Here is a 25,956-nt window from a genome sequence, read left to right as displayed (position 1 = left end):
CATGTTTTCATTTTTCTGTGATAAATACCCATGATTGTGATCACTGGATAGTATATTAAGTATATGTTCAACTTTATAAAAAACTGTCAAACTGTGTGTCCAAGCAGCCACACCATTTTCTATTCCCACCAGGACAGACAGTCCTGGGAGCTCTGCGTCTGTGTCAGTACTTGGGACTGTCAGTGTTGCCACTGTAGCCATGTTGACAGATGACAGTCAGATCTGGCAGTGGTTTAGTTTGTCTTCCCCTAACAGGGAAGGATGTTACACCTATTCATGTGCTATTTCCCTCCACTTGTCCTGTTTGGACAAGTCTTATGTCCATTTTCTAACTGGAGTGTTTGTTTTCTCACTGTGGAATTTAAGAAGTTCTCTACAGATCAGGGGCACATCCCTTGTTGGAATCTCTGGTTTGTCCTTTCAGATCTTAACAGGGTCTTTCACTGATCAAATGTTTTTGTGACCAAGTGCAACTTCTCAGTTTTATCTTTTACGGCTTTCGTTTAAAAATCTTTATGGGTGTTCCTAACCCTTTCTCCTGGTTTCCTATTAAATAGCTTATTGTTTTACACTTTACATTTAGACATTTGATCCATTTTGAGTTAATTTTTGTACAAGGCATGAAGTTTAAATCAAGAGGGTTTTTTGGGGGGGGTTATTTTTTGTATAGAGGTAGCCAACTATTTCAACATTTCTTGAAAAGACTGTCCTTTCTGTATTAAACTGCTTTATTACCTCTGTCAAAAATCAGTTGTCCATACTTGCATGGGTGAATCCTGGGCTCTGTTCTGTTTCATCTATGTATGTGCTTGTCTATGCACCAATACACAATGTCTCTGTTACTACAGTGTCACAGTGCCTTAAAATTACTCTAACTTTACTCTTTTCAAAATTCTCTTGGAATAGCTAGTTCCTATGTGTTTTCATGTAAATTTTAAAGTCATCTTGTTTATATCTACAATGACCCCTGCTAGGATTTTGATAGGAATAGCATTAAACTTATAGATCTATTTGGGAAGAATTAGCATCTTTACTATGTTGAGTGGCCCAATCTATGGAAACAGGATGTCTCTTATTTAAGTCTTCCTGTTTTCTGTCATTAGTGTTCTGTTGTTTTCAGCATACAAATTCTGTGCATACTTTTTTAGATGTATAGCAAGTATACCACTTTTGGAATTCCTATAAATGGTGATGTGTTTTGAATTCTGGTTTCTGACTATTCATTGATAGCATATAGAATATTATTGATCTTTGTATGTTGACCTCTCATTCTTAAACAAGCGAACTTGCTTATTAGTGCTAGGAGGTTTTAGTAGCCTTAATGGGATTTTTGATGTAGGTAATCATTTTATTTGTGAACACAGACAGGCTTATTTCCTCCTTCCAAATCCATCTACCTTTTATTTCCTTTTCTTGTCATATTGAACTGGCTAGAATTTACAACATGCTGTCCAACAGGAGTAGTGAAAGCAGACACCATTGTCTTGTTAATGATTTTAGGAATAAAGCATTAGTCTTCCACCATTAAGTATGATGTTAGTTTATAGGGGTAGCTTGCTCCATTTTGACCAGAACCAAAACCACACTGATCTTTTATAATGATTAAAATGGCAAAATCTATTTATAACCCATATTAAGTGAAATGCTGATAAAATAAATTTTCCAACCATTCTTTTTTGTTTTTACAAAGGAATCAACAGAATTCTAGTAAAATACTGTCATTATAAGCTGCATAGCTGTAACAGCAGTAGGAGCAGTAAATGGTGCCCATGTCCCAGGTGCTGTTACATAGGCTCACCCCTCTGTCCTAAGGCAGGAGGGCCATGGTCATCTCCATTTACATATGAGAAAGCAGGGCTGTGAACTGAGCAACAACCAGCTGGTTCCAGATCTCATACTCCTGACCTCCAGATAGGTAAACTCTACATATTTTCATGCTAGTCAAATATAAAGACCAATGACAGTATTTGTTGCAGAATTGAAGGAAAGAGTCTCACGGTTGAAAGTGGCATGTAACTTCCAAGTTTTAAGGCTTTTTCTGGGGGTGGGAGCAGCAAGTAGATTTGGATATTAAAGTAGAAGTAGTTTAAGGTGTCTGGGATTTACAACAGCATCACACTCATAGCAAATGCACTCACCTGTCCTCTGCAACATGAGATTTCTTGCCCAGAGAAGGGAGCAGAGGTCCTGCCAGCAAACTGCCACCCAAAGCCCACATGGCTGCATTGAGTGCCAGTCAGGGCTCCCATCAGCTGTGCTTTGTCCAGGGCTGTATCTGGGCCTCAGCTGTCAGGGGAGGTGGCTATGATCAGAACCTCAGGGAACGAGCACAGACTTGATTTATTGTGTTTAACAGCTCAGTGCCCCATCAGGCTGCAGGAGCCAGTATAGCAGAAACCGACAGAGCTTATTAGCTGCTTTCTGCTCCTTAAGAGACTCACAATGCAGATTGTGTCCTTGGGGCCACGGAGGGGAGGGGAGTTCTGTCCTGTAATGATCTTGCCAGGCATGGTTAGCACTGGAAAGACAGTCAGGGTTTACACAACCTGACTTCAGCAAGCATTCTGTACAGCCTGCTGGTTTGTCACTTGCATTCACACAGACAAATGTGATGGGGCTGGGGAGTCAGTGGCCTGCCCCCCTTCCTTCCCGTGTAGAGGCCATGGCATGCTGGCCTTGTATCAGTAGTGGTGTGGAGATTTTCTCTTTCTGGCAAGGTGTGGGCTTCCGCCAGTCCTAGCTCTGAGAAAGTGCGCAGGGTCCAAGGTGTGACCTGCCTCAGAGTGTCTCTAACAGACATTTCAGGTATTTCAACCATGTGTTCAAGGTGAATAACAGTGTCTCTGCTGTGGAGACAGGGCAGGCCCCTCTAGACCTGGGTCTGGTCCTGGTTCTGCCATCCCTGCCTGCCCCTGCGGTGACTAGCTCATGTGCCCTGCACCCGCACACAGCATGTGCACAGTCTATCTTCCCACGGACCTTCTGGCCACAGTGGGAGGCCAGCCACAGCAGAGACATTTGACTAAAACACTCAGTTATTACCAGGAGCCTGGCACTAGTCACTGGATAAAGGTGCCACCACCCTCAAGTGGCTCTGAGTTTGGTGGAAAAATCAGACTGCAGCCTGGGACAGCTGGCAATTCCAAAGGGTGAAAACTCACCATCCCTACTTCAGCCCTCAAACATGTGCTCCAGGTAGGTCAGGGGTCCAAAAGTCCCTCTTCTGGAAGGAAGGAAGGAAGGGAGAGCTGCTTATGGCATCAGAGTCAATGAGACACTGAGTGGGAAAGGCTGGGGAACAGTCTCCATGCTTCTCCTGTACTGGGAAGCACTGCACACCCCTCCCTCCTACCTCCATCATGGACTGAAGGCACTGCCCAGGCCATTGCTGGCAGACATCTGAGGCCATACGGAGAAAAGAAGGTAGGTGTGGGCAAGTGGTGGCCAGAGAGTCGGGATGGCAGATGTGTGCGGCCTGCCCGATTTGGCACTGTGCAGGCCCCAGTCAATGAACAACCTGAGCTTTCTGACGTTCTGCAACAGGGCTCAGTGCAGCTCGGTGGACACCAGCGGTAAGAGCAACAGCAGGAACAAAACCATGCTGAGCCCATGGCTGTACAAGGTCAGGGCCTGACCCGATTTACAAAGGTGTCTGTGTGGGCCACACAGATGTCACAGTGGGCCAGATATGCAGCACAATGGGGAAGGGGGCTGCCCAGGGACAGGTGCCCCAAATGCTCCTGTAACCTCTCATGCAGGGACACACACACTCCACTCTGGGTCTGTGCTTCCTGAATTTCAGGGCCTTGGCAGGCCCTTGGCAGGTGAGTGCCCCCATGACACAGAGACAGACCAGCAAGACAGGTACAGATGACAAGACTGGGCACATATGATTCAGAAAAATCTACAAATAATTATAGGAAGGGATGGGTTGCACTGGGTGACTAGAACAATACCTCTCTATACAAGCAAACCTAAAAAATACAATTTTTAAAAAAATTTCAATTTATAAGAACCTACTAAAAAATCAGAGTTGGGATAATTCTAAGAAAATGTATATAAAATCTCTATGTAGAAATCTATAAAACACTAGTAGGAGAAATTAAAGACTTAGAATTAGAGAGATGCATTATAATCATGAACTCAAACACTCGATAATTCGTCAATTCTCCCTAAACTGATCTGAAGATTCACTCCAACAGACAAGCTGATTTTAAAATGTATGTGAAAAATTGATCAGGCCAAGTGTAGGCAAGACAGTCCTGAAAGAAAGGACCAAGTGAGAACCCCTATTTGGCAGAAAGTGTGGGCAGTCCAGTCTGTGTGACGGGGCACAGGAACAGATGACTAACCGAAGTGCCATGGCAAGACTCAGGGACAGGAACACACAATGCGAGAAAGCAGAAGACAGTCTTTCCAATCAGCGGCACTGGTCAGCAGGGTCAGCAGGTACAGAAGGAAACCTTGCCTTATTGGCCCCACCTCCAAATAAATTCCAGGTGGACTGTGGCTTGAGATGAGGAAAACCCCAAGGATACTATCTACATGAAATGAGGACAAGGACGGGCCACTTAGACATGACAGCTCAGTGGTTCCAAAAAGACTGATATAATGGACCACATTACAGTGAAGGTCTCTTTGTCAACAGACACAATTAGAAGAGAAAAAGGGGGCCCACAGAGTGCTCAAAGATGTTTTCACTTCACTTCATCACTCAGGGCTCCTAGTCAGAAAATACTTATAGAGTGCCTATAGAGAAGGGGGCAAAGCCTTGACCAGCCACCTCCCAAATGGCCGATGAGTACGTCAGAAGGCAGCGAATCTCATCAGTGATGAAGGAAATGCAGGTTATAGTCATAGGCTGGACACCAGGATGGCTGACACTCAACACAACACAACACGGATCCCCACACCAAGCCCTGGGGTGCACGGCCTGTGCTGCAAGGCTCAGCTGCTGCTCACACTCTCACACCAGCCCCACCCCTGTGTTGGCCACAGGTCTGTACTGTGACCCAGCACATCCAGCTTCTGAGCAGCAGAAATTCTAACATTCTGATCGAACACTAACAGAATCAGCATGTATAAAGAGTGATAATAATATAAGGCCAAAAGGAGGTTTATTCTTGGAATGCATGGATGATTAATATCAGGAATTCTGTGCACGTCATGAGTAAATGAAAGGAGAAACTCAATAACCATACAAATAACAATGAACAACACCTAATGCTGACATTATGTTTACCATGTGCCAGGTACACTCCTCGCTGCAGTCCTGCAAGGAGGTGTGTCCTCACTTCACCCCCAACATAGGGCCAGGGGTCACAGCTGGGAGGTGGGGGACCAGGACTCAGCCCAGGGGCAGGTTTCAGATCCCGGCTGAACATACATGTGTTGATTCTCAACAGCAGCTGGAAAAGCATTTAATAAAACTTCACAGCCACCAATAATAAAATGAAATAAAATAGGGAAAGGAGAAATGTCTTACGTAGGGTAAAGATCGTTTACTCCCTCCCCTGAAAAAACAAAACATTGATTTTGTGTCTGTGTCCTTGCGACTCTTTTACACGGGGAAGGGGGTGGAGCATAGAGCTTTTATTACAACAAAGGGACACAGATGTTAATTTATACCAAAAGAAATGTGAAAATCAGGAAGTATTTTAGTTAAGTAAAAGAAAGGGTGCCATGCTATAGCACAAAAAGCAAAGGAGGCTAAGATTAGTTGAGCACATGAGATTTTTAAGGAAATATAAAGCCCAGCCAGTTACAAAGGAAAATGCTGGGACAGGGGTGCTCTGGTCCACGTGGACCCTGTTCAGAGGCCGACCTCGCCTGAGGCTACTCCCCACAGCCACGTAGGATCCGAGCACTGCTTCCTGTTAGGAACACGTCACTAGAGGCACACACTGCCATGCCCCCACAGGAACAAAGCTCTTCATTACTTTCTGGCACTGATTTGCCCACTGACTAATGTGGCACCGCAAGTAGACATCTCAACCCCTCCTCCTGGGGCACCCTGAGCCAGCCCCACGTGCAGTGCTGCTGAGATCACAGCCCCTCCATTCCCTGGCAGGGAACACAGACCAACGGCAAATGTTATCTGGAAATGTCTTTCCTCTTACCAGACGCAGAGATCTGAGCAGTGGAGTGAGCCCAGGGTCTGCACACAAGAAGTGACCACAAGAAGGCCAGCTACTGTCTGGGCCCATGGGATTGATCAGGGCAACAGTGCCCCAGCCTTATGACCGGTCAGGGGCGGGGAACCTACGCACATCCCCAGCACTGTCCTGGAGCGCAGGAGTGAGGCAAGCTCTCGGCCTGCCCTCCTGCACTCAGTCACCTCTGCAGCAGAGGGTCTTCTCACCTGAGGGGACTCTGAGTGCAGGAGGCAGAGGCCTGACCTGGTCACAGGCACCTGCCCTCCCAGGAAGTGGCCAGTACTGTGCTGCTGCCTCAGGGCCCTGTCCTTGGTGGGTGTCTTCACAGGATGTGCACAAGTCAGGGCACCTCAGGGCCACAGGGGTTCTCCCTATCGAGAGGACTGGCTGCTCTTTCCTAAAGGACACAGGGTCACCCTCCAGAATGAGAGCAGTGCCATGGGCACAGAGATGTGGTGATGCTACTTAACAGAACAGTCAACCATATGGTATGCAGACTAGACACAGGGACCAGAGGCAGTGAGTGGCTTGTCCATGTCACTGAGAGGGTGGGCTGTTGGCAGGCAGTGAGCTGTGGGTTGGGGACATGCTAGCAGCCCTAGGCAGCCTGGCCCAGGCCCCAGCCTCACTTTCTACCTTGCCATGTGCAACAGAAGGGCCTGGGACCTAGTGGTCCAGCCTGTGACCACAGGGCCCAGGATCTTTCAGCCAAAACACACTGCTCCCAGGCCAGCCCTTGTGCAACTGCCCAAGGCAGAGGCATCAAGTCTGTAGGTCACCTATGCCTTTGTGGGGCCCCAGTAAAACAGGAGAGGACCATATCATTAGCCCCACTTCACCAGCCCAAGCTCCTGGTTGCCTGCTGTCAAGTCTCCTGGATGCACAGGCTCATGTTCTTACAAGATTCCTGCAGCATCACAGACGAAATCACAAATACTCTTAGCTGTGCCAGAGGAGTAAGCTAACATGAGTTTATTTCTGTCAGTGTTGTAATGTTTTAATAATAATATCATTACAACACTGTCAAATAGCGTTGGCTAAAAATAACATATATTTTTTAAAAAGGTATGTGCTAAAGAAACTAAAACCATTAATAATCTTTCCAAATGAAGGAAAAGAAAATTCAGGAAGAAAAGGAAAAGAAATAGACAGCAAATGTGAGTAAAACTCTAAGGAGAATAAAAATGAGAGCAATACAAGAAAAATAAATGATTCAAGTAGTTAAAAGTAGACAAGATTTATAAAGGTTAAGAAGGTAGACACAGCACCAGAGAGCTAAAAATTAAAAATAATTTCAGAAACAAAACCCACACAAAACAACTTAGATAAGAAAGTCCAAAGACAAAAAAATCAAGTTTAAAATATGGCTAAAGGCTACAAAAAAAAAAAAAAAAAAAAAAAAACAGAGTAAAAAACTAAGAATAACATGAGTTGGAAATTGAGCCTGGCACCCCTGATTTGAAAGTGACTTTGATAAAAGGGGGCACCAGCTCTGGGCCCTGCCCAAGGATGGAGCTGAGCCACGAAGATCCACAAAGACCCAGCGTGCAGACACAGGGGCAGCAGCCTAGGCATGGGCTCTAGAAATGCACACACACGTTCGAGCCTGTGGCCCAGCTGGGAAAACTCGCTCCCAAGAAGCTCTGGCCTGTGTTTCCGGCTGGGCGTGAACTGTTCTGTCCACTGAGGATGCACTGACCCTGTCCTGAGAGGGAAGTTGAGAGCAGGAGGGGAACAGCCAGGGGACCTGAAGGGGGCAGTGGTGGGCCCATCCCCATGTGCCCTGTACTGTGCTAAGGGGTTTGAACGTGTAGTCAGGTCCCACCCTTCGGGAAATCCACCCTGTGGGGAGCCAACTGAGGGTCTCATAGGAGGGGGCCCTAAGCACATTCTCAGACCTCTGGCTGTCCCCTCCCCCTCTCTGCCAAACTCTCTCTGGGGGAGAGAGGAGAAAGCTGGAGATGACCCCTGGGCACCTGAGGGGTCCTGGCAGCTTCCAGGGGTGGGGCAGCCTTAGCATAGGAGATTGGGGGCCAGTGAAACCATGACCTTCCCGCAGCGGTGACTGCACTGTCCATGGGCTATTGCGGGAGAGGGCGGGGGCAGGGGTGTCTGGTGCTCCTGACAAGATTTAATCCCCTGATTTCAATCTGCTGATGGGCCCTTAATCTGAAAACTGTATAGTAGCCAACACATTTAATTTACTTGTAATGGGTTTGGTTGTTTTTATCTGCGTGTGTGTTGGAGGAAGATACAGACAGTGTGTGGACAGCGGAGCTCGGTACTGCCACGGGACAAGACACAAAGGCAGAAATGCTGCACGGGCGAAGCCAACAGGGCAACCAGACAGCGATCTACATTCTCAGATTTAGTCCTACTGTAAACAAGGGCTTTGCTGCAGCAGGACCTGAAATGTATCAGAAGACAGGTTTCCACTGACCTGCCCATAGCCAATCCCAGCATTCCACCACCAGGCCAGGCAGCAGTCCAGGCTCCAGTGATGACATGCTGCCTGGGCTTCCTCCGGTTTCCTCCTGAGCTAGCCACCGTGTCCCAGCATGCCTCTCCAGTTCCTCAGCACCATAGGCCAGGTCTTTGCCAACTGGGGCTGCAAATGGGGGGTGAGGATGGGGATGGGGATAGTGGCGATGCTCAGGAAAGCCCAGCCAGGAGATGGGCTCTCTGTGCTTCTGGAAGTCTGGCCAGGCAGCTGTGCTGGAGGCACTATATATGTAGCCAGGGGACAGGCCAGCATTCCTGTTGTGCTCTCTCCCTGTGCACCCCAGCCCAATCTGAGGTAGGGAGCTCTAGAGCCCAGGGTGTCACCTATTGAAACCATCTGTCCACCCCAGATGCTACTCTGTAGGTTCTTTGGCAATTTCAAACTAAGAAAGTAAAAAATATTCATTTCTTGGTCACCCAGATTAGTGGCTTTTAAAAGATTTGATTATAACAGCCACAAAATCTTTTAAAACAAGTTCAAAGCACAAAATAAAAGCAAAACAAATGCAGGCAGAACTGCTCTGGCTAGGTGAATGAGCAGCCCCCTTGCAGCTAAGCAGACAGGACCCCAGAGGCTCTGAAAAACATGCAGATAGAGGGACAGAGCCATTCTGAATTTTCTTCCAACCCTACCAGAGCAGGAGTTGATGTCACTGGAACGTTTTCTCCAAACAGATCACACACTATCTTCTTGTTTTGCACAGATACCACAGTATATGCATGTTCTGTGACTAGATTTTAAAACTCAGGTCTAATTTATAGGCAGAAAAATGCACAGATCGTAGGTGTGCAGGTTGATTTTCACATACGCATTTACCCACATAATCAGTTCATGACGTGGAACATTCTGTACCCAGAGAGAAGTGCCTGTGGCCTGTCCTGCAGCCCAGCCAGCCCCACGCAGCGCTGCTTGCTGCTGTCACTCGGTTCCTATGACTGCTGATCTGCTTTGTGCAGTTGCCACTTTCCTGCCTGGCTTCTTTCACCCAGAACAATATTCCTGAAACCCACCTATGCTGCGCGGCAGAGTCAGCCTCTCTAGCACTACTGACTGCCCTGCTGACTGGGGCTCCATGGTGGGAGCAGGGCCACAGAGGTGACCCTTGTCCTGTCAACGAGCATCGGCTGAGGAGCAAAGTCTGTGCCGTGTATGTGTTGGCATGGGGCCACGGGATGTGCCATCTTCACAAGTCTCCATGTGAGATACTCCTCTCACTTCCAGGCCCAAACAGAGCCCACACATCCTAACAGGTGCACGGAGGGTCCCCCTTCTCCCTTACAAACATTGTGGACACACGTGCAGTGAGGCAGATTCCCAAGCTGTGTGGGAGATCTGCATAGATGCTGTGCCACGAGGCCCCGTGCACACCTTGCTGCCCCCTAAGCAGGTTTCCTTCAGGTGCTGCCATCTTGGATGCCTGGTTTGCTCCCATTCAACATTTCTTAGAACTGCAGGTTTATGTCTGTAGGCTGAGGTTTCCATGGTGCCCACAGCACCCACGTCCTCACAGCACCCATGTCCCTATAGTACCTATGGGTCTGCAGCACTGTGGACCTGTGCCCTAAGCTGCTGCTGTCCAGCTGACAGGTCTCCTCGCTCTAGGCCCAAACAGTGCCATCAAGAGCAGGGTGCAGCATCGCAGGCTGCTGCCTTCAGGATGCGTGCTTTGCCGGGGGTGCCCTACCCCAAAAAAGGCTATTTTAAAAACTCAACACAAGTTTTCTATGAATCCTTGAGCTCATCACTTTGTCTCACATACACTGGTGTTTGGTGGGAGGGAAGGTTCTAAATTAAGTGTTTTTTTTAATAGATACCTAACTGACCCCATACCATTCATTGAATAGTCTGCCTATTCCTCCTACTGATTTAAATACACACCAAGTTTATGCAAGCAAAACAGAATAAAACAAACCAAAGCCATCTCCTTGCAAGTCCATTTCCCCACTCATCCAGGACTTCTGTCTGATGGTCCCATCTCTCACTCAGGAGCATGTTGGGTTGTTTTAATGACAGCCCCCCCCGCCCACATAAGTGTGGGGGTTGTACCCTCAGGGAACAGGGCTCAGAGCGCAGCAGGTATGAGCAGCTGGCTATGGAGCTGGCTGCCCTCTTGCTCTGGAATGGGACTCCTTCCCCCAGCTAGGTCTCCAGAGATGTCCAGACATGACAGTGGCTCCTGCCAGTCCCCTTGCTTCCCAACAGAAAACCTGTGGTCACTCGCTTCCTAGGCAAGGGTGTCATGAGGCATGGCCTCCTGCCTGCCTGAGTCCCAGTGAGAAGGACCACAGTCTCTCCATGGTCCCTTCTGGTTTTCCATGAGCCTCCTGCTCAGCAATGGGGAAGATGGGCACTGCTTAGCAATGGAGTCTTGCTGTGTGGCACAGACGCAGATGGACCAAGCCCTGTCAGGCCTCAGCCCCACAGATGAACCTATACACCAAGTCACATGCAATGGAAAACCCATGAGACCATACCACATCCTTTCCCTGGCTCATATCTGACCTGAATGGTCATTAGACGGCTATGCTTAAGAGCACAGTCACTTGCCTAGGACACTCTCTGTCTCACCACAGCAACGGGTCACATGCCTACTACACCAGGAGTGCCACGTGACCATAGTCTACACTTTTACTTCTTTGTAACTGATCCACTGGCTCTCACACTTACATGGACATCAGTACCACCAGGAAGGTTTGGTAAATCAACCAGACCCCACCCCAGAGTTTCTGATTCAGGCTGTCTGGGGGAAGGGGTAGCTGAGAACCTGCCACTCCAGAAAGCTCTCAGGTGATGGTGATTGTTCGGGACCGTCTGGAGAACTACTGCTCTATACTATTCATAAAATGATGCAGCCAACTTGCCCTGGTGTGGCTCAGAGGACTGAGTGCTGGCCAGTGAGCCAAAGGGTTGTCAGTTTGATTCCCAGTCAGGGCACATGCATGGGTTGTGGGGGTGTGCATGAGACAACCACACATTGATGTTTCTCTCCCTTCCTCTTTCTCTGAAAATGTATAAATAAATCTTTAAATAAAAATACATAAATAATGAGGCCAACACTCAGAAAGAAGGAAGCCCAGTACCGTTCCTGCAGGCACACCATACCAGCCCTGCTGAAGGACGGCCCCAGGTCAGATGCTGGTCCTCAGTCCCTGTCCTCTGAGGCTCCCACCTTGGCCAGAATGAAGATATGTTCTTCAAGAGCTCCAGCTCTAAGGTGTTCAAGACACCAAACCTTCCTGAGACTTCCTCATATGGTGACAATCTGCTTAATGGTGGGTTTCTGCCACTCATGAAGAGCCTGGAAATCTTACAGAAATGGATGGCACACACCACCAACATGTGAAGCATTCAAGGTCAAAGGGCGCCTGAAGAGCGGACCCAACTCTATCACATGCCCTTTTCAGTTCCCAGGTGAGTTAAGACCAAAAGCAATGAGCATGTTGTTAGGACACCAGCCCCGTGTTTTCCCTTCCCAGGTCAGTGTGAAAGGGAAGGACGTGCACACTAGAGACAGGAGGAGCCAGAGACCAGCTATGAGGGCCAGCGTGCCCCCTCTTCCTGATTTATGTTAGGATAGTCTTCTTCCAAGAAACACAAAGGGATCATAGCCAGTTACTTCTGCATTGTTGTATTTATGTTACTTCTGGAAAAAAATGGTCTATTCTGCCATGAGAAAAAATCAGCATCCCATAACACTTGTGGGGCACAGACAGCAGCTCTCATTTCCCCCTAAAGGCAATAATATGAGGGTGTAACTTTGTAATTTTATTAACATAAACATACATGGTTGTCACACCAGAGTGTCTCAGTCTCGTTACCACATGAGATGACTAAGTGGTCACATTATCCTAGACAATGGGGACACATCTCAGGTGTGGTAGGAAAAGGAGACTGTTAAAAGCTGAATCAAAATATGTGGGACCTCCCCAGGATTAAAAAAATTTTTATAATCATCAATACAAAAAACACTGAAATTTTCTGCCCTATCTTACTAAAAGAATAGAAAGATTTCCCTTTCTTCAAGATTGGAAAATGGGTAAGAAAGAGTCCTTTAGAAATATTCCATGAGACTGCTTCAAAGGCTGCAGCTGGAAGGAAATGGACATCACTCCAATAAAGGGTATTTGCACAAGGCATTACTTTCAGGAAGAGAAAAGCTTCTTTTTTTATCAAGGGTGCAAATGCTCTTTTTTACATCTAAAAGGTAGAATTCATGATCTGAAGTGTTTACATTTACTTCTATGAACTTGGCCATAGACCCATGGTTCCCAGGAAGTTAGTTAAAATACAAATAAAATATTAAATATTTTATCTATGAAAGGCAAAAAACATGTTTTTCTATAAAATATAAATCAAATACCATTATGACTTTGGTTCCGATAAACTATTTCTGGAAACATTTTTTCTCAGCAAATACAAACAGGAGATATAATTTGTCTCAGTGAGGCACCAACGATCTATATACATCTTGAGGATATTTTATTCTACTCATTATTTGCCAAAATATGTTCACTGAAGGATCCTGAACTAATGGAATACCTTAGTTCATTTATAGGACAGGCAAAACCCCCAAATTTGGTTATTTATAAGCTGTAAAATTCAGGTTATTTTACAAACACTTTTAAACTATTATACATTCTACATCTGCTTATCACAAAGGAATCACATTCACTGGCCTTACCAGAAATAAAAGAATTATGTTATTTCTCAAGATTAGTATCAAACTCTAAAGCTGTACGTTCTCCACCCAATACTAACATACAAGCCTTAACCTTGTTCTGATACGCAGATCGCACTCTCCATTCACACTAGTGGAAGCCAACGGCTCACCTGTTTCCTTGAGAGGCCGGCGTTCCCAAACAAAGGCGCTCACCACACCGAGAGCGCAGAGCCCCGCTCCACAGGGGTGGCTGATGTTTTGAGCATAAGAATCATATTCCCAAACCTACTCCAGCATCACTGATGACAAACATCTGTAAAATTACACGTTCACTTTTCTACACATTAACGCTTTAACGTTAGACTGCTAATAGTTGACCCTGATCCTTAAAAACGAACCAGATTTTTGAAACAAAGGACCCAATATGAATACTCTCATCAGAATGTCTAGAACTATCTATAAGCTAGACACCCTGTCCACTCTCCTGGTCCTGAGCAAAACACAACACTGCTGCAGCAGGGCCTCCCGACACTTCCTGATGACCTGCACCCACCCTGCTCCTCACCCAGGTCTCCGTGGGCTCCGGGTGGATGAGCCCGTCCTCCTCACTAGGGTGGCCTTCGCTAGACCCCAGTACCCGCTTACCTCTGAACAGAGCAGCTATAAGGTCGGGCAGGGCTCAGTGGATGTGGCTATCGGACAGATGGTCACTCTTCCCGTTTAGAGAAGGAGAAAATTAGAGTGGTGTTTTGTTCTAAACCAAAGGAGGCTACAAATCCCATTGGCCTCAGGTTGGAGACCTCGTGACATGGGACGAGGCACATGTGACCTACTTTTTGCCCAACTCCCCTCATTCTGTTGGAGGGGTGCGCCTGGCACAAATGTGCTGTCATTTCAATGACTCTTTCCCCCAAACAGGGGCCACCGCACAAATGCCTGCAGGACATCCAGTGCAGCAGCTAAACCCTTGGAAAGGAAAGGGTGGGTGGGGGGATCTCGTGACCCAATATTAATCAAAATGCAGCTCTTAAGACTTGGGCTGTCACTGCCACTGTCAGCTGTCTGCCGTGGGAAGGCCTCACAAGAAGCCAGTCCTACCAATGCACAGCGGGCTTGGCCCTGGGACTGCAGGCTGAGGCTCTTCTTCAGCAGGGTGAGGGGCCTGAAATGGCACCAAGTGCAAATCCTTACCTTCCTAATTTTTCTTCATTGTCATCTAGAGCTTCCAGGTCCAGCTCTAAAAGCTGCACTTGGAAGCTCAGCAATAGATGAGCCCTGTGCATCCTTCAAAGCCACCCAGATGTGAGGGCTCTGATGCGGGCAGTGAAGGGTGGAAGGGTAGACCAGGACCCCAGGAGAGAACATGGAGAATGCATGCTGGTCTACCCATCAGGACGGGCGCCCACCAAGCAGGAGAAAGTTGCCCTCTAGCTCCAACTTTTACTGAGTTATTATCTATATCTCATCATCTCACACAAAATCAGGTGTGGGTGAATAAATGACAAAATATGCATCAGCCTGACCGGTGTGACTCAGTTGGTTGAGCAACCTCCCACAAAGTCAAAGGTCACCTGGTTTGATTCCCAATCAGGACACATTACTGGGTTGTGGGCTGGTCCCTGGTTTGGGTGTGTGCAAGAGGCAACCTATCGATGTTTCTCTCTCACGTCAATGTTTCTCTCCTTCTCTTTCTCCCTCCCTTCCCCTCTCTTTAAAATATATATAAATAAAATCTCAAAAAAAAAAACCCCCAACAACAACAACATGTATCGGGTAGTAGTAAAAACAGGGATACTGAGTGGCTGTAAGGATGGTTGTGCATTTGGCCAGGGAGGCTGAGCTGGCCACTGTGTGCACCCACAATCTCTGTGATGGCTTTCTAACACCAGCAGAGGTGTACAGAGAGAAAGGGGGGACATGCAGGTATCGCTGACCAAGCTCAGCCTGATCATTCCTTGCAGGATAAAAAATTTAAAATAACATGAGTACTCAATACAATATACAGATGATATATTATCAAATTGTACACCTGAAACATATATAATTCTATTAACTGATGTCACCCCAATAGACTCAATGAAATTTTTAAATAGATAAAATAATACAATGTATGCTCATTACAGAAAAACAATAAAAAATGCATACATGTAAAAAAAAACCCATAGTTATCCAGAAAGACCACCAGTGGTAGTGATATATTTTTGAAGTCTAACTATTTATACTTTTTTTCCAATAGGTGTGTGTTGATATATTTTTAACAAAAATAGGATCAAACCACCCATGACTGTCCTGTTTTTCTCACTTACCACTATATATAAAACATTTTCTTATGTCAATATATTTAAATCTACATAACAGTGATCAAGTTCCCATGGCATTCTATTTTATACATAAGATTTCATGTATTTTTATGCATAAGAATGTAACCAATCTACTATAATTGTGTATCCAGGTTTATTAATTGTTGCATTATACAATGTTTTAATAATAATCTTCGGGTGTAACTCTTCATATCCTTCTCTTATTTCCTTGGAATACATATTTATAGATATAATTTCTGGGTCAAAGGATACATGTGATTGAAGCTCTGACAAACAGTGACACACTGTCTCGGCCAGCTGCACTCCACGTGTATCCCACCCTCCTGCACCAGGGCAGGCTTTGTCATTGGTGCCTGATTTCGCCGAATCCTGGGGACATTGACATTCAGTGTCCAGGCAGAGGAGGAAAATGCTAACAGCGAACATTAATACAAGCCCTGCTGTGTGTCTGGCACTGTAGGCTAACTCACTCCTCCCAGCAGCTCTCCACATAAGATCTGCCCTTAATCCTCCACAGACAGCAGTGCAGTCACTCAGGGCTTGCTCACAGTCAGAATGCTGGGCCTTGGAGGGCCCACACCCTTGCCTACGGGAAGTCTAACAGCATCAAGTATCACTGAGGGAATGTGGGGAGGGTCTGGATACTGACCTTAGGGTCTGGCAGGGGCAGCTCTGTGGACCTTGACAAGGCAGGTCTGGTGTAAGACTGAGTGGTGACAGCAAGGACAGTTGTCAAAGGGACAGATTTGGGTGGTTACTGCAAGTGGATGTGCTGCCAAAGGGCGTGCCCGCCTGCTCATGTGCAGTGGAAGCAGAGTCGGGCAGCAAAGCAGAAGTCAAACCCTTGAAGCGATGAGAGGAAAGAAAGCAACATGCAGAAGGGACATGAAGGACCGGGGACACCAGCTGAAGAGGAGGGGCTGAGGGTGCAGGGACTACAAAGGAGAAGAGGAGGCATGGCCCAGAGATTGAGGAAAAATGGGCGATGGTGGCATCCAGGGCACAAGGGGCGGAAAAGCTACCACTAAGTAAGCTGAATGCTGCTAAAAGGCACAAGGCCAGGGGGAGAACTGAGGATGTGAGTGCAAGTAATTTCAAAGGTAGAGGGGGCATCGCCAGTGGAGAGGGGAGGGGAGGAGGGGCAGTGGTAGGATGCGGGGGCAGAGGAAGCACATTGGGAACACCACTCCCCTGGGGGGTCAGCCAGCTCAGTGGCTTTGTGTCCATTGGAATGAGTTGGGCTAATGGTTGGTCATCTCCTCCATAGCTGTGGGTTTTCTGTCTTAGAGGATCCCACCCATTACTTCTGTAGCCAGTCCTGTACATACATGGAGTGATACGTTTAGAGAAGAGCACATGGGTATCTGCCAAATGTGGCCAGGCCAAAAGCAGGCAACAAGCAATACAGGTCTTATGGATGTGGGCAGGCTGTAAAAGAGACAGAGACCAGCAGGGGCCCCCTTTGGCTCCTGGCTCCTAGCCTGGGGGTATTCCCAGCCCATCCTCTACCATGTACCTAAAGAACTCTGGTCAGTCCCAGCTCTAGTTTACATAACCAGCCTTGCTCTTGACCACAGCCTGGGACATGCCAGTCGTGTGAAAGGAGCCATTTCCTTAGGCTCCTCTCCAAACCCAGAACAGACTGGCAATCTGCTGTGACCAGTCACTGACGTACAGCCGACACGGACACCTGGAGGCTGAAATGGTTTTAACCTTCCTCCATGGAAAGAAGAACAAAGCAAAGATCAAAACAGCACAGGACACAGGCTTACAGAATTGGGTCAAGTACGATGGGATTAAAAATGCTGAACTGCAATTCAAAAAACACCAAAACCGGACAGGCAGCATCTAGGCAAGGTGGGCAAGGAAGCTGGTACTGAGAGGAATGGTGACCTTCAGAGAGTTGACAAGGAGGTCCTTATTAAGTCTTGTGACTTTTTAAAGTATTTTTATTGATTATGCTATTACATTTTCCCAATTTTTTCCCCTTTATCCCCCCATCTTCCCTGCAGCTCCCAATCTCCCAGCATATCCTCCCCTTAGTTCATGTCCATGGGTTGCACATATAAGTTCTTTGAGTCCTGTTTCCTATACCATTTTTATCTCTCCCTGTCTATTTTATGCCTACTAATTATGCTGCTTCTTCCCTGTACTTTCCCCCCACTATTCCTCCCTTCTCTCTCCCTACTGAACTCCCTCCACGTGATGTGCATTTCTCTGATTCTATTCCTGTCCTGCTTGTTTGCTTAGTTTTTGTTTTGTTTTTCTTTTCTTTTAGGTTCAGTGAGTTTGCTATCATTTTACTGTTCATATTTTTTATCTTCTTTTTCTTAGATAAGTCCCTTTAACATTTCATATAATAATAGCTTGGTGATGATGAACTCCTTTCACTTGACCTTATCTGGGAAGCACTTTATCTGCCCTTCCATTCCAAAGGAAAGCTTTGCTGGCTAGAGTCAACTTGGATGTAGGTCCTTGCCTTTCATGGCTTCAAATACTTCTTTCCAGCCCCTTCTTGCCTGCAAGGTTTCTTTTGAGAAACCAGCTGATAGCCTTAAGGGCACTCCTTTGTAGGTAACTCTGTCCTTTTCTCTTGCTTCTTTTAGGATTCTCTTTTTATATTTAATCTTGGGTAACTTAAAGATGATGTGCCTCGGTGTGTTCCTCTTTGGGTCCAGCTTCTTTGGGACTCTCTGGGCTTCCTGTACTTCCTGGAAGTCTATTTCCTTCGCCAGACTGGGGAAATTCTCCTTCATTATTTGTTCAAGTAAGTTTTCAATTTCTTGCTATTGTTCTTCTCCTTCTGGCACCCCTATGATTTGGATACTGGAACACTTCAGGTGGTCCCAGAGGTTTGTAAGATTCTCTTCACTTTTTTGAATTCTTGTTTCTTCAATCTGTTTTGGTTGGATGTTTATTTTTTCCTTTTGTTCTATCATTGCTTTGAGTCCTGCTTTCCTTCCTGTCACTGTCAGATCCCTGAATATTTTGCTTTATTTCATTTTGGGTATCTTTCATTTGCTTTTTCATTTTCAACCAAGCTCAATCAGATCTTTTAAGATGCACATGCACCTGGGAGGTATGTTAACTCAGAACCTATTGAACGTGTGTTGGGAATCTGGATTAACACATGGAACAGCTTGAAGGAGACTCCCTGTGGCTGCTATTGTGGCTGTAGGTAAATAAGACATCCTTGAGTGTATTCTTAAGGTTTTGGCAGTGCCTCTTAATGTAAAACACATGGGGGAATAATCTAGAACTGGGTTGGAGAGGGCTAAGGCATGTGAGCTGCAGAAGGAACCTGTGAGGCCCGATTTACAGGTAGAAACTGGCCAGAGAAAGTCAGTCCTGCAGGCTCAGAACTTTTAAGGCCCATCAGAGAGAATGTGGACCTCAGGTTGGAGCATACAGCAGCATGCAGAACACATGCTGCTGCATACACACACGCTGACATAGAGACACACACGCTCCTGCACACACACTCCTGTGCAAATATACACACATTCCTATACTGGAACACACATGCACATACACTCCTGCAAACATGCACTCATGCTTCTACATGTGTTTCTGACACATTCTCATAGGCACTGGCACACATGTTCCTGAACACACAATACTGCACACACGCTTACAAGCTTCTACACACACACAAACTATACACACATACGTTCCTACACCCATACACATGTGGATGGAGAACACTGTGTGTGCTCTCCTACACACACTGTTTTGCACCCCTCCCCCCACACACACACTCATGCACACCACACACATGCTAGGACTGTCAGCAGAGCCAGGCCAGTGTGCAGTGCTTAGCACAGGACCATGCATGAGGCTGGTGCTCACTCACAGGGAACCAGTAAAGAAGCTGACAACAGACCCAGCTCTTCAGATTCCCCACCCAGCATTCTTTACAAAATGGCAGGATGAAGATCTTTGGGAGTAAAAACAGGGAACACTTAGAGGAAAACAGTTCTAAGGGTTGCTGTGCTTGACAAAAATTCAAAGCAAAGAGAAACATTTCTGCCTCAGCGTTGACCTGCTCCTGCAAGCACAGACCAGCTTCTTCAAATGCCAGCTCAGCACAAAGTGACGTCTCAAGAGTCAGCAAGGCAAGAGGTCCCCACATTATCACATTATTGCATCGACTGCCTTTCTTTGTCAAATATCCCCTCTCCTGGTCTGACTCGCTTCCAGGCACTGCTTCCCAGCTGACACCCTGTCATGGACTAAAGACAGTGAAATGCAGGTGGGCCACATGGAACATACTTCACTTTTAAAGGTGAGTCTGACTTTGTTACATACATTCTTGGTAAACAAAAAAATGAGCAAACGAAAGATACTTTACAGCAACTCACCTTCCCCCATAAGCGGCTCTAAGAGTCAGAGCAGATCCATAGACACAAATGTTCAGACTTGTCGTAACTTAGAGCATCATAACTGGAACTGGTGATTTACAGAAGGCCTGACTTTTGTCTTGAAGCACAACTACCTAAAACACAAAAACACAGGGCATATGAGCTTACAAATTTATGACCCTACCCACTAGGTTCAAGAGAATGGCTTTCTTGCATTCAACAGAGCAGCAAACGTGTCTTAAGCATTCAGGTACCAGGAAGGTACAGAGTATGGAAATGCAGTGCCAGTGAGGACTTACCCTGGAGCACTGCCCTATCATAACCCTAATGAGGCAGCTCAAAACATGAGGAGGCTTCCATTTTATAAATGAAAAGTCCAAAAGAAGTTTTTTGGTAAAGCTGTGCAAACTTTTGAGAATGTAAATAAAACACTCAACTTTTTATTTATAATATTTAGTATATTTCTATGTATTTATACTGATTTAAAAATAACATTTATGAAATTATGTATTAATTTAAACACATAGCTGGTTTCCGCTTTCATGGCTAGTATAAATAATTTAATTCAAACTCTTCCATTTCAGCATGCAATTTTGTCTAAATAGAGCCACCTTCTGTACCATCTGATGTTTTTCTAGAGTGTCTCATTTTTGCCTTGGTCTATCTAAGGTTCTTGACTTTCTACATTTTGAATTCATGTTTATAACTCAAATTGGAAATTTAATCCTTAGTCACAAGTACCCATTTTTATAAAATTATCCTCTTTGCTGAGTTTTCCAATCTATTCCATAGGTATATATTTATGACCTTTACAAATTATTGCTTTACATATCTTAAAAGGCTTGTTTAAAACAGTGTCTCAACATTTGGAATTGTGAGATCATAGCACCAAAAGTAATTAGAAAGCTATGTTAAACATCTTTGCATTTCTCTGAGTCAATCAGGTAACCACTGTAGGCAATAAACCACAGCAATGACTAAATTTGTCTAAAGCTAAAATGTCATATCCATATACTTTGTTGAGGTTCAAATGGAATGTGAGAAAATACCACATGTAAGAAAATTCCATGTAAGATAACATTGAGTAAAAAAACCTCCCTTTCATATAGTCACACAGCATCTCACTTGAGAAGACAGTCACACACAAGTGCAGTCCAAGGTTTAACGTGTTACTGATCAGAGAATCGGAGGGGCCTGATTGTTGAGTTAGGCTTAAGGCCAAAGAGTGAGAATTCATCAGAAAGCAATGGAAGACTTTTTAACAGGGGGCTAAGAAAATTCAAAGGGGAAAGAATAGTCTATGTAACATATGGAGCTAGAAAAACTGTGTATCCACATGCAAATGAATGAACTTGGACCCTAACCTTATACCATATATGAAAATTAACTAAAAATGGATGAAAAACCTAGACTCATGAGCTAAAACTTATAAAACCTTTAGAAGAAAACATTGGGAAAAATCTTTATGATACTGGATTTGGCAATGATTTCATGGATATGATACCAAAAAGCACAGGCAACAAATGAACAACAACAACAACAACAACAACAAAAAACAGATGAATTAGATTTCCTCAAAATTAAAAACTTTTATGTATCAAAGGGCACTAATCAGAAAGTGAAAATATAACCTACAGAACAGGAAAAATCATTTGCAAATCATACAGCTGAGAAGGGATTAATATTCATACTACATAGAGAACTCTCACAATTCAACAATTTTTTAAAGACAACAAAAAATGTGCAAAGGAGTTGAATACATATTTCTCTAAGGAAGATATACAAATGTCTGGTAAGCACATGAAAAGTAGCTCAACATCATTAGTCATTAGAAAAATGCAAATCAAAACCACAATGAAATACCATTTCACACCTGCTTAGGATGGCAATAATAGTAGTAAGAAAAAGGAGAGGAGGAGGGAAGAAGAGAAGAGGAGGAGAAGGAAGAGAAAGAAAAAAAAGCAGAAAGTAGTGTCAGCAAGGATATGGAGAATCTAGAATCACCATACATCACTGGTACAAATATAAAATGGTATGGCCACTTTGGAAAACAGTCTGGAAGTACCACAAAAATTAAATGGAGAGTTACCATATGACCTAAGAATTCTACTCCTAAGTATAGAACCATGAGAACTGAAGACATGTTCACACAAAAACTTGTACATAAATGTTCACAGCAGCATTATTCATAATGGCCAAAAGGTGGAAAAACCCAGACATTCACCAATTGATAAATAAGTAAACAAAATGTGGCATATTCATACAATGAAATATTATTCAGCTGCAAAAAAGAAACGAAGAACTGATAGATGCAACATGGATGAACCTACAAAACATTATGTTGAGGGAAAGAAGCCAGACACAGAAAGCCACATAATGTCACATCCCATTTACATGAACTGTGCAGAGCAGGCAATCCAGAGACAAAAAGTGGACCAGTGGTTTCCAGGGCTGAGGAAAGAGGGGAATGGGAGTGCCTAATAATGAGCGTGAGGTTTCTTTCTGGGGGATGAACGTGTTTGTAATTAGTGGTGATGGGTGCACAATTTTGTAAATATTCTAGAAACTACTAAAATGTATACTTTAAAAGTGTGGATTTTATGGTATGTGAATAATACTCAACTAAAAGAACAAAGGTAATAAAAACTCGAAAGTTTTTTTAAAGCGATGGAAGAAAGCTCCCATTAAACATGACAAAATTAACATGTGTTTATTTCTACCTTACAGGAACTGCACTAAAATGGCACAAGATAAAAAGGCCCAAACTCACAAGCACTAATAAGTCAGGAGAATCGAGAACAACCAACAAGCAGTGTCAACACCTCTGGAATCTGGACAGTGAATGAAAAAGTGGTGACTAATACAGCCAAGCAAAGAGCGCTGAACCTAAGCCTATAAAAGAGAAGCCACTAGGAAACTCTGGTTCACACAACAGATTCTAGAAGGTTGCCACATGGCTCCCAAGGTAAGACATGGAAGCCAGGGATAGAAACAGAAATCATAATTTATATTTTCTGGAAGGAAGCTTCGGGCCCCCATAAATCCTAATCAATAGGTAAATATTCTTCTCTTCCCATGGACAACTGAAGAGAGTTACCCACTCAGGGTATGACAACTAGCGGTTCTGAAGGTAGGGAAATGCTGAAATTAAAACTGCAGTATTACATGTTAGAAAACAGATGAACAATGAAACTCTTGCCGCCCTGCTCCATAAGAAGCTCTCAGAATGCCAGCAGACAAGGATTATTCCCTCAATAAGTTCTACACAACAGAAATAGTATAGGCAAAAATCTCTGATACAAATGCAATCAAACCAGAAATTAATGAACTTTAACCAAAGGACAATTTACACTGTTTTAAAAATATCTAAAGGAAACTAGTTTACTAAATATAAACAGCCCTGTGACACTAAATTGGTAAGGAATACCATGAGACCAGCAATCTGGACAATGACATGACAGACACATTCATGCAATGCCTCACTTCTTACATCACTAACATGTGCCAAGGAGCCAGGGCCACCCAGCACCCTGTGCAGTTAGATAAAATAATGATGAGATCTCAGAGAGGAAAGGCTCTGCTATTCCTTTTCAAAGCACAACTGGTATTAGGGAGGGAGACATCAAATGAAGGACGTGACCCCTTTCCTCACCTCTGTGGCCTTTGCTACACGACCCACTTAGGAACAGCCGAAGCCACAGTTTTTAATGCCTTGCTGGATAGGCTGCCACAACAAATCAGTGTCAAAGGCTAGTCCCTTGGTCTTTCCCTATGCCTTCGTCTTGCCAGGGAGGGTGAGTGAGGGGAGGGCAGCTGAAGATGGTGTGGAGATAGAGAGGGGTTGTGTGGGGTGGGGTGTTTTAGGCCATTTTAAGAAAGGGTGCAGGTGAAATCTGCGGGAAACCAGATTCTGAGAATGTTTTGAGAGAAAAAAAAGGCAATGAGAAATCATGATATTTTAACACAAGCAACTTGGTTGCTGGTGTGGAAAACAGGCTGAATATAAAGAGGGGCAGGAGAAGAAGTCAGGAGAAAAATCTAAGAAATTAAGCAATAATCCAGTCAATAGATGCTATCACTCACTGTATGTGCACTGAGGAAGCATGCAGTGGCTGAGAATTCAATCTGATGAGCTATACCCAAGCCAAGCCAGCAAACGGCCCACCCAGCAGAAGATGCCAACATGCCATTCTGCTACAGTTCACACAGTCTAGTGACAAGGTAATGAAGAGGAAGAATACATGAAAACAACAGACATGATAGTGTGTGTGCATCAAATGTAGCACCTGCCATTTAGAGGTTACTCCTCCTCCAGCTCTCCGAGAACAACAACAAAAAAAATTGGCCATGTTCTGACTCACCATGCAAGTTTTAGCAAACGGAAGACAGGAAATCAACAGAAAGGCTTTCCACCCACTTGGCAATTAAATTAGAAATCATTAGCAAAAGATAACTTTGTAATCCCCCTAGACAGAACATCTTTTTCCATGCTTCTCAATAAGAAATGAACAGCACAACATAGTAATGAAATTAGAAAATAATTAGACCACAACAATAATAAAATTACTGCATGCCCGAATTTGAGGCAAGCAACTAAGAAAAAGCTAACAGGAAAAGTTACAGCTTTAAAAGTGTATATTCTGAATAAAGAAAGGCAAAAATTAGTGAGAAAAAAAGTCTAAATTAAAAGTTAGAAAAATTACAAGATATCCCCAGAAAGTAGAAGGTAATAAAGAATAAAGAATAGATCAGAAAAGAAACAAGATCGAACTGAGAAAATTAACAAATATAAAATTTATTTCTTAAAAAAAAGGTCTAAAAACACACAACCTGCTGATGACACTGATCAGGAAAAATAATCCAGAAGGTATGGATGATTTAGTAATTTAAAGGAAGACAATGATTTAGTAATTTAAAGGGAGACTAGACTATTTCTCTTTAGTCTTCCTGCTGAGTCTACTAAAACTCTGAACATTAAACATGAAAGAAACATGAAAGAAAAAAAATCAACAAATGCTAAACACTGAGAGAACAGGGATGTTAAAATTCTCTGACAAACATGGTAAAGCACCCATCACAAAAATGCTTCAAAGATCATTTATGAGCATGCTTGAAGCAAATCTCTAAGAGCCTTCACAGAGACAGAGAGGTGAGGAACAACCTACACACTACCAAAAGTCAATCAAAATAAAATAAACAATCTCCATATCCCTATAGAAATGTAAAGAAATTGCATTTATAATAAAAAGCTCCAGAAAAAGAAATCTCCAGGCCCAGATGGCTTCACTGGAGAATTCCAACAAACATTTACAGAAGAGTGAGCACCAACCTTAGACGATCTTTTAGAGGAAGTAGAATACTTTCCCACTCGTTTTGTGAGGCTCCTCTCACTCTGATACTAAAACCAGAGATAAAGACAGTACAGAAAAAGAAAACTACAGACCAATCTCTCTCATGAACAGAGACACAAATGTTTTTAAAATTTAAATTAGCAAAACGATCCCAGCAATGTGTAAAAGAACCATATGCCACAACCAAGTAGGATTTATCCAAACATGCAAGAATGGTTCCATGTCAAAAATCATTCAATATAACCTACCGTACCTACAAGCTAAGCTAGCATTGAGCCGAACAAAGGTCAGAGGGTCTGTGAAACATTCAACAACGTTCTTGATTCCTCTCTGGTCAAAGTTCCCTAGCCCACTGTGTCACACATGGCCAAACACTTGCTCTACCCAACTAAATGTGGGCACAGGCGACACAGGTCATTTCATTGCCCTGGTGACAAGCATCCTGAAGATGTACAGCAGGACTTCAACTGACCCAAGACTGATGGGTGTGACATGGCAAGCCACAGAGACCTAGGCCATGCTGACAGTATCGAAGCCACTGGCAGTGGAGGGTGGTCTCCATACAGCAGGCTGGGCAATGACATCAGAGGTTGGGATGACAACAG

General features: G+C 44.6%; 1 protein-coding gene across 13 annotated transcripts in view; it reads right to left on the bottom strand.

Moving 5' to 3' along the window:
- The window catches only part of PCBP3 (poly(rC) binding protein 3), a 216,165-nt gene that overhangs the window by 45,264 nt on the left and 144,945 nt on the right, over positions 1-25,956 (bottom strand). For 10 of the 13 annotated variants that reach the window (XM_028503755.2, XM_028503716.2, XM_028503681.2 and 7 more), the window contains one exon: positions 20,001-20,134. In XM_028503755.2, the coding sequence (XP_028359556.1) occupies positions 20,001-20,010 (10 nt within the window). In that variant the 5' untranslated portion in view covers positions 20,011-20,134. Of the gene's footprint in view, positions 1-13,488; positions 13,554-13,963; positions 14,077-20,000; positions 20,135-25,956 lie in introns of those variants that run through there. The other 3 variants (XM_036017517.1, XM_036017518.1, XM_036017519.1) reach the window with 2 other exon arrangements.

This window comes from Phyllostomus discolor, chromosome 2, assembly GCF_004126475.2.
Source record: "Phyllostomus discolor isolate MPI-MPIP mPhyDis1 chromosome 2, mPhyDis1.pri.v3, whole genome shotgun sequence".
NCBI classification, from domain to species: domain Eukaryota; kingdom Metazoa; phylum Chordata; class Mammalia; order Chiroptera; family Phyllostomidae; genus Phyllostomus; species Phyllostomus discolor.
Note: the sequence above shows the minus strand (reverse complement) of the source record. Positions and strands in the feature narration are given on the sequence as shown.